Source organism: Anguilla rostrata, chromosome 10, assembly GCF_018555375.3.
Source record: "Anguilla rostrata isolate EN2019 chromosome 10, ASM1855537v3, whole genome shotgun sequence".
NCBI lineage: Eukaryota > Metazoa > Chordata > Actinopteri > Anguilliformes > Anguillidae > Anguilla > Anguilla rostrata.
The window spans coordinates 28,012,154-28,027,582 of NC_057942.1; the positions used below are offsets into that span (position 1 = coordinate 28,012,154).

The 15,429-nt window shown below is 37.0% G+C and overlaps 1 protein-coding gene across 3 annotated transcripts; it reads left to right on the forward strand.

Annotated features, from left to right (window-relative positions):
• Positions 1-930: 930 nt before the first annotated feature.
• Positions 931-10,742, forward strand: cfap73 (cilia and flagella associated protein 73). Of its 3 annotated transcripts, none has more exons than XM_064296313.1 (8): positions 931-1,129; positions 1,389-1,461; positions 1,772-1,876; positions 5,178-5,378; positions 7,509-7,730; positions 9,105-9,263; positions 9,649-9,740; positions 9,859-10,742. In XM_064296313.1, the coding sequence occupies exons 1-7, from the start codon at positions 1,074-1,076 to the stop codon at positions 9,736-9,738; spliced, it is 906 nt and encodes a 301-aa protein (XP_064152383.1). In that variant the 5' UTR covers positions 931-1,073; the 3' UTR covers positions 9,739-9,740; positions 9,859-10,742. The 3 variants fall into 3 exon arrangements, with proteins under 3 accessions (XP_064152383.1, XP_064152382.1, XP_064152384.1); XM_064296312.1 differs by having other exon boundaries at positions 937-1,129; positions 1,389-1,491; XM_064296314.1 differs by lacking the exon at positions 1,389-1,461 and having other exon boundaries at positions 984-1,129.
• The last annotated feature ends 4,687 nt before the right edge of the window (positions 10,743-15,429 follow it).

The following is a 15,429-nucleotide window of genomic DNA, read 5'->3' on the forward strand; positions in this document are numbered from 1 at the left end:
CTGACGTAGACTTTTCTTAGGACCTTTCTAAAGAACAAATTTAAGAAAAAACTTAGGAAGATATTGGTGAATGAGGCCCATTGTTTTAATATTCTTAACATTGAAAACAAAGTTGAAAAATTAAGGAATCTAGAAACTGGGTTTTTCAGAATCGTGTGAAATCAGAACAAAAATGTATATTGCACTTGTTTTTACATATCTGTGAAAAAGGACACTATCAGATACTTGAGGACTTTAAACCCCTTTTGGATTGAACAGATTAGAATAACACATTTTTTATTGTGTCTGGTGGAGTTGACACAAATTTATTATATTATATTATATACAAGTTATTATGATATTGTGTTGTAATGATAAACCCGTTCCTTTATATGGTTTGATAGCAGAGACCTTTGTCTACAAACAAGTATTAGTATTAGTATTAGTATTAGTATTAGTATTAGTATTTAAAAAAATGAATATCTAAAACTTGTTTTGTCCCTTATCTGAAAAAATCAGTGACTTGTATGTGTACAGTAGGCTATCTAGTATTTTACTATCACAAATGTAGGCTACAATAGATTGTAAGATGAGGCCATTTTTATTATATTTTGATGTGACACAAAGCTGGAATAACCATGTGGTAAAATGAAAAAAGAAAAACACATAGCCAAGTTACTTGAAATAATTTAGGAAACATTGGGTAGCAGCATTGCTTTGGAATATGGCTTGTTTAATTTGTGTCACCAAAGATAGCCAAGTGTTTCTTGTAACTTGGCCCAGTTTTGTTAGCAGTAGCTACATTCAATGTCAAGCCTGTATTTTGCAAGTTTGATTTAATGACATATAGGCAGTGCTTTGAATTTGTGAGTAACTTAGCATTTTTGTACGTTAAAAAATCAGATTTATTATTGTTATTGGCGCTACATTGCAATCTTGAAGCCCAAACAGATCAACAAACAGGCTGGCAACAGGGGCGCCATTGAAACTGTTACAACACACTTGTTTGTTACCTTGGTAACGAGAATCGTGTCCGGAGCGGGCGCAGCAAGTTAACCAACTAATTGTCCCGTAGTTCGAGAGGCGCAAAGAAAATGGCTTTGGATTTAAAGGATTACTTCCGAACGTTCTATGAAGATCAACTGACAGTGTGAGTGTGAATGTTTTTTCCCCATATAGTCCATAGCCAACTATTTAGCCCACTGGTGTAGAGAATGTAGCCTAAATTCCTTCGCAAAAGTTGGCTAGTTATTGTTGTGAGTGACCTAACGTACATAGTCTACATAAAATGCAGAACTCCAGTGTCGAAATTGGTTCGCACGAGTGAAAAACGTTTGTGCTTACGCGCAGCTTAATTTTTATTTTTTAATGGCCTGTTTAATTTGTTTTTACTTTGTAATACTGTGAAGTCTGCCAGTACCGATTGAAGCGCACGTGACGGGGGCAACTCGGCTGTTGGACAAGAGGAATGAGATGAAGGAGGTGGAACAAGCGCTCGCAGCACAGAAGGAGGTTCTCAAAATTAAAATTACACGCTGCTTGCCTGTTGAAATATCCAGAAATCGTAGCCAGTTATTTAAATACCAGTAAATTAGCTCAAACTTTCCTACCAAGACGCACGCCAAAGCTACATTTACCCAATATAAACACAACGCTATGATGAGTGGGTTTATGGGGATTCTGGGGAAGGGAAGTAAACTGAGTATACCCTTCATTGCTATTTGTTGCATCGTCATAATCCTAACGCATTTTCAGTTATTACATTTAATTCCGTGCCTGCTGTGTTCTTCAGGAGTTCCAAATAAGGATGGAGGGTGCTCGACAGCGCGAGGACAGCCTGACAGGAAAAAAGGAGCAAATGAAAGAGCAACTTATTAAATTCGACACAATTCTCAAGGTGGGAATCACAACACCAGTGGTTGAAGGTTAACCTGCGCCTCTCAGAGAATGCAATAATGTTGTCGATGCAGAATTTGCAATCATACAACATTATTATTATTATTATCATTATTATATTTAGGCCTAAATATTTGTATTTTTTATCTGCATTTATTTGTTCATTTCCCCCCTTTCTCTAGTGTAATTATATGATTCTTGGTATAAATGTCTGTTCGTAAATGTGAATGTTCTATGCTGCTGGAGAAATTTCCCCATGGGGATAGTAAATTATTCTACCCATCCATTTACCTACCTACAGTATTTATTTTACAATTAACACTTATTTTAAGTTGCAAATATAAAAAACATGTTCATTTTTGTACTTGACAAGGAGCTATAAACATACAGTGGGCTCCAGAATTATTTGCACCCTTAATAAAAATGAAGAAAAAAGGCTGCATATAATAAATGATACAGATAATAATCTATATGTTATGTTCAAACATATGGGAAAGCTATATACTTTTACTTCAATACATTTACTCTCATGCTTCAATGTTTTTTTATTAAGTAATCAATTTTTTTCTGAAAACCATAGGTGCCATAATTATTGGTACCCTAACAATTATTATATGTAAAATCAAACAAAATGAAATTGGCAATACAATTTTACTTAATTTAGTTCATCTCAGTCCAAAGGAACTATATTGTGTCATTCCATCACTTCCAGATTCACTAGATAATAAAACAGAGGTAACAAGCATACAAAATCCCTTTGTCAACCATCAGCATGGGAAAAACCAAATAACTGTCAATTCAGAAGAGACCAATGGTAGTTTACCGTCACAAGTCTGGTAATGGGTACAAAAAAAGACATAAACGGTTAAACATACCACTTAGCACTGTAAGAGCAATAATAAAAAGGTGTAAAACATATGAAATGGTTGCAAATTTTCCAGGAAGAGGAAGCAAGTGCATGGTGTCCCCATGGATGGTGAGGGAGGCCATTAATAACCCAAGGATCACTGTTTAAGAATTGCAGAGATTGGTTTGTTTATTGCGGTCAACAAGTCTAAAAAAAAACATAAAATGGCACCTCCATACCAACTAAATCTTTGGAAGGGTGGCACGAAGACAGCCCTTACTGAACACAATAAACAAAACCAAGGATCTGGAGCTTACCAAACCTCATTGGAATTATGACTGGAAGAGAGTGCTATTGTCAGATGAGACCAAAATTTAACATTTTGGCCATACACACCATTGACATGTTTGGCGGCAAAAGAGGAATTCATACAGGAGAAGCACCTCATACCTACTGTCAAATATGGAGGTGGATCATTGATATTTTGTCAAGTCAATTCACGTTTATTTATATAGCACATTTAAAAACAACAGGAGTTGCGCCAAAGTGCTTTGCAGTCACTACAATACAACACAACAAACCACAACAAAATGACATCACAATACAATACATGTATTAACGATATAACACAATAAAATAAATAGAATAAGGAGTAAGAGGATAAAAGTACTGGATAAAATCAATTTAAGAAAGACTGAATAAGACCAACAACAGATTAAAAACGCAGTGAGAGGATGTTAAAAAATAACTAAATAAATTAAGAGTGGAGAAAACGATAGGGCAACCTCAAACTGCACTAAAAGCAAGAGTAAAAAGGTGGGTCTTTAAATGTGATTTAAAATTATAAGAGATGTTTTGCTGGCAGTGGTCCCGGGGCACTATTTTAGATCAATGGCACAATAAAATTTGGTTGTCTCTGCTAAGAAGCTAGGACTTGGTCATAGGTAGATTGTCCAGCAGGACAGTAACTCCAAGCATACATCAAAATCTAAACATAAATGCTAAAGTGACATCAACATCTGTGTTTTCCAATCCAAAAGACTCATGGCTGTCATCTTTGCCAGGGGTGTTTTCACAAAGTATTAAACCAGGGGTGCCAATAACTGTGGAACCTGTTTTTTGGGGAAATATTTTTTTTATTAAAAAAATGAAAGACTTTGGTTGATTCCAATGAATCATTAATCAAGCACACTAGTTTACACTTGTTGGAAAATAAAGCTTATGTCATTTACTGTAATACTTTTTAGTTTAGCTTTTTGTTTTAGCATTTTGTTTTGTGCATATTTATCAAAGGTGTCAATAATTCTGGAGCCCACTGTATCTTTTCATCTGCTTAAAAAATTAATTTAGGTCAAATTTGTCTTATACTTTTTGTTATACTTTCATTGTGTTTGTGGAGTTACTCATTATTAATACATAACAGGTGTTTTTGATGTACAATAATAACTGATAGTTAATAGTTTACATTTCAATTGCTATACATTTCTATAGTTAGTTAGCTAAGATGACCTTTTGGCCTTTTTCAACAAATTTCCATATTTGTGTACAGTTGTCTATGGTGTGTTACAGTGTCTAGGGTATGTTACTGATCACCTTAGACACAAAAGTTTTTTAAAAATAGAATAACTATTAAATAATGTTTTAGTAGTACTTTGGAATCTGACAATATAACTTTATCACATGTTAGGGATGGGGTTAACTCCAGGTGAAAAGCAGTGGCTTTGTAGGTGGAGACGTGATGCAGCTTCTGTTCGCAGAGCAGAGTACTTGAAGAAAAGGCAGGACAAATATGTAGTAAGAGTAATGACTACCCCCTAGATTTGCTTTGTGCATTAAAAAGCCTAATAATTTTTTAGCACCTAAGTGGTTTCCAAACTTTTCAGTTGTTTTAAATTAAATGACATTAGAATTTAACGTGCTTTTTGAAAGTACTTCTTATCAGTAGATGTTTTCTACCTACCTACCTACATTGCATTGATGTTTCAGTGGAGACTAGCTCCCCCTTTTGGAGAATCTTCAGCCTGCTAAACAATGAGTCAGTCTGTCAGTTAGTCAGTCAGTAAAAGTAAGTGTAAGTAAAAGTAAGTACAGACAGACCAGTATCTCACTGGTCTACAAAAAAAGAAGGGTATAAAAAGAACATGCCAAAATGTAGCATGTTAGATAACAGTTATTGATAAAAGATGCAACAGTAAAATTATCTTAAAGTCAACATTAACAGTAAAGATCTAGTTGAGTCGCAAAAATTCTAATTCTGGATTTAGCCTCTCTGGTCTCCTGTTGGACTCTCCACTCTTTTTGTGCTTTACCTTTGGAACTTGAAGATAGCCAGGTACGGTAAATCTGAGGACAAGACATTATGAACTTGCAGTAGTCTCATCTACTGGTAGTGCAAGCATGTACTCATTTTTCTACTTGAACCCTGACAGGAAAGACCTTACTTTTGCCTTTGTAGGAGAATGATTCAAAGTGCAGTCGAGCCAAGAAAAAAGCGAGCACTGATAAGGAGCTTGTTCGCCAGAAGGGCTTGGAGATTGAGCGTTTGGAAAAGGAGATCACCACTCTGCAGGCCAGGAAAGAAGTGCTGGAAGAAAGAGTGCAGAGGAATGCTATCTACTGGAATTTCTTAGACAAAGTCATTAAGAGATCGAAGAAGGTGACAATATTTATGCACATTTCTTTTCCCAAATATTCTAAAAAAAAAGTGATTTGTCTTCTACTTTGCCTGTTCTGGTGTTTTTGTTAATAAAGTGTTAATAAAAAAAACACCTCACTTAACCTTAGCCTTAGCCTTACAGCCTATTTCAGGCACACTGTTGTATCCAGCAGGAACTGGATATAGGATACACATGGTAAACATGTTTGTGGTTGAGGTTGCATGTGTCTAATCCCAAAATAATATTATTATTATTATTATTATTATTATTATTATTATTATTATTATTAATAATAATAATAATAATAATATGGTGACAGTGCACATGAGGCCAGCATCAGTGTATTGTCTTTCCTTTTGTAGTGTCTCTTCAAAAATTTCAGTATAATATATACATATACAGTATGTAAAGCCATGTTACTGACAGATATAATGAATATTATGTATACATTGGTAAAAACATATTTTATAAAATCTCTTTGCTTAGCAAATTATTGATATCAGGTTACAGCTAAACTTTTCACACAAACTAAACAAACAATTCCATTGGAAGGGTATCCATATTTGACTCAGGTTCTTCATCATGCCATCACCTCACATATCAGGGCTATAGCCTGATGGTTTGATGAGAATGACCAGGATGGCACTGATGTGATAAGTCCACCCAACTTCTGGGGCTGTGCTTGGCTTAGGCTTGTGCTTAGTCCTTCAGATAAATGGTCCTTTTGGCGGAGATCCAGTGATGCAACCCATATAGCATGTACAATGTGAATTAACTGATTAACCAAAGCTAGCTTACTTAAACAAGAAATCATAACATTTTTGTTGGTTTTAGCACCTACCAAAGAGTGGTTGGCATGGTGTTATCAGCACCATTGTCCAAAAGATAACTTACTGCAGTTTTATGTGGGAATGAAACAAAAGAAAATAATTATTCCTTTGTCCCCTTCCAGATCATAAAATGTCTTGGATATGTCACCTTTAAATACTGAGCTTTGGCTCGGAATCAAAATATTTATTCTTAATGTTCCCCATGAATTCGTTTTGATATTGTCAGTAGTATTATCAAGTAGTGGTTGAACTTAATGTAATGTGATCTATGTTGTGCTGCTTTAATGAGAATGCACATCCTTGCTGGGAATATTTACAGTACAATGTGCTCTGTAATGTTTGGGACCAAGACATTTTGTTTTCTTGATTTGGCTCTGTACTCCACAATGTTAGATTTGTAATCAAACAATTCACATAGTTAAGCATATTTTATACATTTTGTAGGAATTACAGCACTTTTTATACTTACACCACCCCATTTCAGGGTACCATAATGTTTGCGACATACAGTATTATGTCATGTAAATGAAAGTTGTCATGTTTAATACTTGCTCACGTATCCTTTGCATGCAATGACTGCTTGAAAAGATGCTTCTGTACAGTTAAGAATGCATTCCGCTGGTGCTGTCAGCAGTTACATCATCAGTGAAGACAAGTGGGCAAGCACCTGTGGCCACCATACAGGCCCGAATCAAAACACCCCCATCACCATGTTTCATCGATGGGGGGGGGGGTGCTTTGAATCTTGGGCAGTTCCTTTTAGCCTTCATCTTTTGCTCTTGAAATCTCTGGGACACTCAAGTGACTCTTGGTCTCATCTGTCCACAAGACCTTTTTCCAGAACTCTGCAGGCTCTTTTAGGTACTTCTTAGGAAACTAATTTGCCAATCTTGTTTTTTCCCAACATGGAGCTCACTCAGCTGAAACATGAGCTCCAAACATGAAGCTCACTGTCCAGTATGATCATAACCAGGTATAAATTCAGGAAGTTCTGTTATGGCTTGACAGGCAGGCTGTAGAAAAGTCACTTCTTGGCGCAAAAAGCCTTTTTCCATGGCCACCTGGGGAATAACTTTAGAATTATCATCATTTATTCATAGTTGAAAAATGTATTCCTGTCTTTAACACTTCTTTTTTTTAATCCAAAAGTACCATGTATTGTATTGGATTGTTATATATCTTTTGCTCTTGGAATTTATTCATATTTCATCCCTGCAGTCTCATTTGCTGATATTCTTGTTGTGTTTCATCAACCGCTACATGTTGCCTGAGGATTAATGCTCTCTCTTTTGTCCGCAGTTTGAGGAAATCCGGGAGCTCCTGGGCCGCACTGACACCCTGGTGCTCACGAGGGCCCAGCTGCTGCAGAAGGACAGTGAGGGGCAGGAGCGCAGGGAAGCCCTGCGGCTGGAGCTGCGCCGCTTTGTGGAGGAACAAGGCAATCTGGTCCTGCATCACAATAACCAGCTGTCAGCTTTACAGACCCAGCTGGACCGCACCCGGATGCTGGCTTTCAAATGGGTAAGTCCTAACCCTCCCCACCCACCCCCACCCCCACCACCCCCACAAAAACAGCTGCTGTCCCATACTCATTCTACAGATGCCATAGACCCCCTTCTTATGATTCATAATTAGTCCACAGAACATTGAAGTGGGTCGTAGTTTCTGTGCACCAAATGGCCAATTGTACTCACCATTTCCTGGTTACCAGAGTTAGCCTGAGCTTGAATCTTCACTGTATCATGACTATACAGAACAAGAGATGACCAATACTGTGCAATGATTCTACTTTTATGTCAGCCTTTCTCCTCCCGTTGTCTTTGGCGGGGTCTCTTCCCTGCAGGCCACATGCCAGGAAACATACTGCACTGTAATTGAATGGCTTATACTTGTAAAGTTGGTTTTTATTTTACCTATAAGTGTCCTTGTTTTCAGTTTTTAATTTCCAAAAATATATTAAAAATCCTGGAATTTATCAGTGTTTATTTTGAATATTAAAAACACTTGAAAATCAGTTGACAAAAAAGCAAAAAAATTGCAAAAAAAAAAAAAAGCAGCAAAAATCTGGGTGAAAATCAGATCATAAAAATGACAATGCAAAGATCTGGGTGAAAATTTGATTTTAATTCCTAACATTGATAACTTCATGGCATAATCAGCATCTCATTTGCACTTCCTTCCCATTTTTCTCGGCACTTTCTATTTCTGGAAGCGTGTTCCGAGCCATCCTGCAGCTTGCCGAATCACCAGAGTCTAACCACTACAGAGTCTGTCAAGCTTTTGTTTGAAATCCTTACCTTCTATGAGGATTGTAACAAAGAGTAGTTGTTGCTGTATATTAAAACAAAAATTAAAAAATGGTTGAACAGTACACACAGGGAGCAAAGATTAGCAAATCAATTTTCCATGAGGCATAAATAGATAAAGAATAAATATTAAAATTATGTTCAACAAAATTATTCAGATTATTAGCTAGTTAGTCTACCCAGTAATGCACAGTCAATTCTGCCCCGTCATGAGTACCACTCACTTCCACTGACAGCAGAAGTGGCTTCTCTAATTTACATTGAGAGCAATAACATTATCAGCGAATATTTTCTTTATTATTCATTATATCATTAATATAACCTATAGGCCATGTGGGGGAGATAGACTGGTCGCCCTTGTGACCATCAGACATTCATAAAATGCTCTTAGACCTAGGTAACATTAGGGGACATTCCGTCAAGGTCCCTGTTTGATTATGATGTAATTTTTATAAATGATTTGAACCCCTGCAACTCCTGAGTGACTTTCACTCCACTTTTTTAACACTTCCTACTTTGCATTTTATGTAGGCTACGCATGCCTGTCTGAAAGCTAGTGAAATGATCCTGTCTTTCTTTGGGTAAACAGGAAAGCACCTGGAACCACATCCAGTCCACTGCAGCTAAGGAGACCCTCCTGCTGGGACAGATAAAAGTGGTGACCCTTAATCTCTTCCACATGATGGGTGGGAAGACAGGCCAGGACAAGGCAGTAGCCATTGAGGACACTGTGCAGCAGCTGGAACAGGTGAGTGGAACATTAAAACAAACCACACTGCATGGGACTTCACTGGCTGAGTGCAGTGGCATGCCATGCAGTCTAGTTTTAATTCAGACTTTGCCAGAGCCAGCTGTGGCCAGATTTTCAGCCAGACAGCAGAGAAGTTGTCAGGATAACTCTTGGCTAACTTGTTCCAAGTAAGTCCCCTGTTTGTCTGGGTGTCTAAAGTCTAAATGCACCAGATGCACTACCATGCCAGCCTCCCAAACCGATGAAAATTTTGCAGTTGGCCATTCAAAATGGAACACATTGCATGGTTCAAATTAGTATTGAGCAAACGGTTTCAATAAATACTTGATTAACGTTGAACAGCAATGGGTAAAAAAAACTTACACTGTAGTACTCTTACTAGATCCAGCTCTTCATCCAGGACAAGGCTGACATTGTTAATGATCTGAGGAGGGCTAGCTCTGACTCAAATGGCAACAGCGACAACAAATAGAGGTAAGAGTCAAGCATACAGCACACTTGCAACTGAATACCATCACAGTTCAGATAGAGAAACTGCATCCATTCTAGTGCAAATGTTTTCCATGGTGTAATTTTTTGTCTGCAATTACAGCAAGTTGACCACCCTGTACATGGCTACTGGACTTTGGCAACAGTACAGCATCTGAAAATACAAAGCTGACACTCTGTGGAGGTATTTTTGTAGCAAAAGTCACAAATATGTAAATGGTTTCACAAATCTGTAAATGGGGTTTCACAAATTTGCAAATGGTTTCACTAATATGTTAACGATTTCACAAATACGTAAATGGTTTCACAAATATGTAAATGGAGTTTCACAAATATGTAAATGGTTTCACAAACATGTAAAATGGATTTACAAATATGTCAAATGTGAGTCGCAAATATGTAGACTGGCGTCGCAAATATGTAGAATGGGTTCACAAATATGTAAAACACAAGTTTCAGTTGTGCTAATGGGCTAATGCAAACGATTTGGTGATAACTTTTCTCAACTTATCTCAGGGATATTCTTTCACCAGGTTTACAGTGTTCTATATTGAACTTCATGCGTGGAGAACTGATTTTAAATGAAATACTGTACAGTGCTGTGTATTTACAAGGGACTGATACTTTTTAGGCTGAATGTATGAGAATGTCACACAGTCAACACCCATCAGAATCAGCACCCCTCCATTACTGAGGCTCTTAGTGCAGGCACCCTGTTACTTACCAGCTATATTTATGTTATTCATATTTTTGTCATATCTATATTTAAAATATAACACAAAACAGGTAATGTTTTGAATCAGTTGATACTGTTTAAGCACATTTTCTTTTAGCAATGTGTATCTTGTATACCCTCCCTATAGTGCCATCTGCTTATTGGCAATTTCATCCTTTGGTTTTAGTTTGGAGGAAGGAGCAATGTATTGTCATTTACTAAAGTTCCAGAACACTGACCACACTAAAGCATTGGGTTAAATAGATTTGGCAGAGAAGAGTGGGATGATTCTAAATGGAAAATAATCTAAGTCAAATGAAATGGAGCATTGTCTGAATGAAGTGGTGCATTGTAATGGCTCAGTTGTTGAACATTAGAGGCACATTCGCGATTACCAAAGACATTACAACTCTGTTCATAAAAATGTGCAGTTCTGTCCCTAGCTTATTTGAAAATAAGTAATAGTGGAAGTGCCAATGCTGTTTCCATACATCCTGTCTTAGTGCACTCAACGGAACCAAAGTACATGTTGGCCTGTTAATTCTTCACTGGGAGAGTTGGTACTTAATGCATCACTTGATCCTTGTCACTGCACCCAGAAAACGCCATCATATTTTCTTCTAAGGGATGGTGAAAAAATATATATTTATTGTACAAAACAAATAAAAATGGGCAACCAAGAAAATTAGCAGTTGTGTCACTTTCTGTGCATTTACTTTCTGTGTTTTTTTAATTGAACCCCTAAAAGATGAAAAACAGAACAATTGCAAGACCATTTTATAATGTCCATAGCTACAGTCTCTGGTCTATAGTGAATTTACATTTTTACTAATATTTGCAGATAAAAGCATTTGATTGAATTGCAGTATTCTGTGATTAGCAGGCACTCTACTGAAGACTTTATGAATTATATTTTACATATAATTATGTGTACATTACATTTGCATGTGTGTTATGTATTACATTCCCATGATCTATAAAATTATACATGTGAGCATGTTCTGTGGTTCTGCTTAAAGACTACCTAAACATGTATGCAGTCCTATTGGTAACTGGCCAGCTAAGCTGGTTACCAGTGCCATTCTACAAACCAAATTCCAATACAAATTCAGGATAAGGTAAACATGCCAGGTCAGTAATTAAGTCAGGTCCTCCTGTAAACTAGTCCAAAAATCTAAACTAAATGTCAGCCAAACATTTTATATCCAAAACTTCTTTTTCACTCTGATACACAGCATACTCAGCATGCTTTCTCCAATCTGGTACTTCACACCAGAGTAAGAGGTTTTTAATGCTCATTTTATGGCTCAGCGCAGATAAGGCTTATATGCTTATTTAATTTTGTCAGTCTTCAAGGACACCAATTTCTCTTTTGCTCTGTAGAGCTGCATGCCATAGCCACAGTTAGCCAAGAGGTGGAGCCATTCAGTTGCCATGTATCAGATCAGCCCTCAACCAGTTGGCTCCTCAAGCTGCTGCAAAGTAGGTGAAGTGCTAGCAGCTGAGAAGCAGTTTACTAAAACTGATGAGTTCTTAATTTTGTGCTTGGTGTGATCAGGAGTGTACAATCTACAGATAAAGCACAACAACATTAGTTATTCAACTGGCCTTATTCAGGAAATGTAATGCATCAGTATCCTTTTCTTTCACACAGTCAAAGAACAACACAGGTGTACATAGTATCTGTAACATGAATACCCATTAAGTAAGGTTAGTACTTGTAATAAATCTATGTAATAATTAGGGTTTGAATATATTAACCCCTATATAAGTGTAGATGGCCAATCCTCACTCTTGAAGGTAGTGTTCTATTTAAGGCTTTATAACTCCAGATGTGAGCATCACATTATGAGATTTTGAAAATGGCTTAAATGAAACAAGACACTTGCCGTTTACAGTACTAACTTATATTGGTTAATATTCATAAAATAGGTAGAAATGAAGTGCCACAAATGCAATTACAGTTGAGGCCAAAAGTTTACATACACCTAGGCTAAAGACATTCAAATTCAATTTTTCACAACTCCACACATTTCATGTTACCATAGATCGCATCATGAAGAAGGAGTATTATATAGAAATACTGAAGCACCACCACAAGACATCAGCTAGAAAGTTAAAACTTGGGCGCAACTGGGTCTTCCAGGAGGACAATGATCCTAAGCATACCTCCAAAGTTGTAACAAAATGGCTTAAAGACAACAATGTGAAAGTATTGGAGTGGCCATCACAAAGCCCTGACCTGAATCCCATAGAAAATGTGTGGACTGAACTGAATAAGCATGGAGGCCCACAAACCCGACTGAGTTACACCAGTTCAGGAGGAATGGGCAAAAATTCCGGCAAAGTATTGTGAGAAGCTTGTGGAAGGCTACCCCAAGTGTTTGATTCAAGTTAAGCAATTAAAAGGCAATGCCACTAAATACTAACAGTGTATGTAAACTTTTGACCCACTGAAAATCTGATATGCTACATAAAAGCTGAAATAAATCTGTCTTTTAGCTATTATTTTGAAATGACCTCTTATGGAAATAAAGTAGATACCCTAATTGACTTAACACATGAAATGTGTGATAACATGAAATGTGTGGAGTTGTGAAAAATTGAGTTTGAATGTCTTTAGCCTAGGTGTATATAAACTTTTGGCCTCAACTGTACCAGTTTAACAAGATGAAAATGTGAGTTTCATGTGTCAAAACAGTTGATTTGTAGTGAAATATATGATTGTGTTATGATTTACAGCAAAACCCAATTTAGAAATTTTGGATATATTTGGAGACACTAAGGGACACCAGGATACACTGCTTACTTTTTGCTCCATAGATCTTTAGTAGTTCTGCACATCACCACAGATTTTCACACTTGTGGTCTAGTTTATGATCCAGGACATGCACGGTTATATCTGTTTTAGGTATTTATTATGGGCTATACATTTTCGTAACCTTCTGTCATAGAAGGGGAGTTCAGCTTGCTTTCTCAACCCTGCGCTGTATGTTGAGGTAATACTATCTAAATACTCAAGTCCCAGGTCCTAATTCACCTCCTAATCACTCCGCCTATACACTAACACTCATTTAGCACGTTCACAAGAGTCACCATCTTGTACAAAAGATAATCCTGAACTGAGTGATACAAATTTCAGCAACAGGTAGTGACTATTTGGGCCTCCGATTCTCCCTCAATAATGAGGAAATTAGTGCTGGCTTAAAAGTCAGTGCTGACCCAGCAGGCATTATATTGCGTAATGCCATTACCAGAGTTGTAAAACATGGCAGAGCTAGCCACATTCAAATGTAATTCGACTGCCATGTCATACCTTTTCAAAGGACAGTTATCATGGTCATCGCAGTATTGCTGCGTTGTCTTGTTTGCAAACAAGTGTTGTCTCAAATGATGCAAATTCTATTATTAAAGTGTATTAACAATAATCTAAATTGTGTTAATCGTTATTTGTATTGCAAATGTGGCTGTTCAAAGTAACCAACTATACCCAACTGTTAAGTGATGTTCTTTTAAGCGATGATGATTTATTGATAATTCATTAGTAAATTCTGATCAGGGTCGCCAGACCACAAGTGCATCCCTCACCTGCTGCTTTTTATGCTCCCAGCTGCCTGCTTGTGAGTGGCCCTTACGTTGCACTTATATGTTACGCAAAACAGAAGGGGAAAAGTGTGATTTCCATGCTTTCATTTGTCACCTCCGTGCATGTGTTTAGAAAAGGCCAAAAAAGCCTTAGTAAACAGCCCTTAAAGCTCACAATTCCTTTCTCAACACATGCGCAGTTACGAGTGTGCAAAGATATGACACCAGAGCATTTTTTGGGAAAGGACGGAGGGGGCTGGACGGAGGACTCTTTTTTGGGACTCAGGACGGAGTGTAGCACAGTGGGGAAGGAACTGGGCTTGTAACCGAAAGGCCGTAGGTTTGATTCCCGGGTAGGACACTGCCGTTGTACCCTTGAGCAAGGTATTTAACCTGCATTGCTCCAGTATATATCCAGCTGTATAAATGGATACAATGTAAAATGCTATGTTTAAAAAAAAAAAAAAAAAAAGAGTTGTCGCTCTGGATAAGAGTGTCTACTAAATGCCTGTAATGTAATAATGTAATGAAATCAAAACATCAATAATTTTCTGTGCTTGGGGGAAAAATTGGACCTTAAAATAATGAAAAGAAAATTTAAAATAGCATAGATTGGACTATGAGTGGAAACATGTTCAATTTTCTGTCAAACATGAATGGAGTCTAATAGGAAAACAGGCTTGTTGTTTTTTGTAGGTATCAAAAGGGGGCAACTTCATATCCGGTGGCGAGCCTGAGGGCTTGAAAGCTGGCGCCTTGGGTTAGAAACTGAGAGGCTGCACTCACAGAAAACCCTGTCGTGAACAAAGCGGCGGACATTTTGCAATACATTCATGTTGCATTCATTAATTCGTTCATTCGTTCATCACCTATAGTTATTATCACTGCAAATTGAATAAATGAAAACAGTTCGCTCACTCACTAGTTCAAAATAAAAATGAAAATGATGATGTTTGTTATAGGAAGCTAGATGTAGATGTTTTTTTTTTTGTTTATTTATTTTTTTTTTTTTGTTAAAAAATTTGGGAATGTGGGGTCAGGGGGTGGTTGCAGACTTTTACTTTACCACTGTGTGCAGAATTACCATATTAGCTCTAGAAATAATGCTCAAAATGAATCCTGCTTGAATGTGTCTAGCTCTGAAATGGTTATTTAAAACTAATGGTACACTAGGCCAATCAGACAGGGATATCAAGTGCATAGCCCTGCAAAAAAAATTATTATTATTATTATTATTATTATTATAACAACAACAAAAACAAATGGTGTAGCAATATACACAATTATTTAAAGAAATTACATATAAATTAAGCCCATATGAAATTGCTTTAAACTGTATGTGAGAGCTTCTAGCACTGTAAAGGTTATATTTAT

Coding starts and splice junctions, on each gene's coding strand:
- cfap73 (XM_064296312.1), top strand. CDS start 1,074: ATGGCTTTGGATTTAAAGGATTACTTCCGAACGTTCTATGAAGATCAA. Junction 1,877..5,177: donor AATTCGACACAATTCTCAAG/GTGGGAATCACA, acceptor TTGCCTTTGTAG/GAGAATGATTCAAAGTGCAG. Junction 9,264..9,648: donor CTGTGCAGCAGCTGGAACAG/GTGAGTGGAACA, acceptor TACTCTTACTAG/ATCCAGCTCTTCATCCAGGA.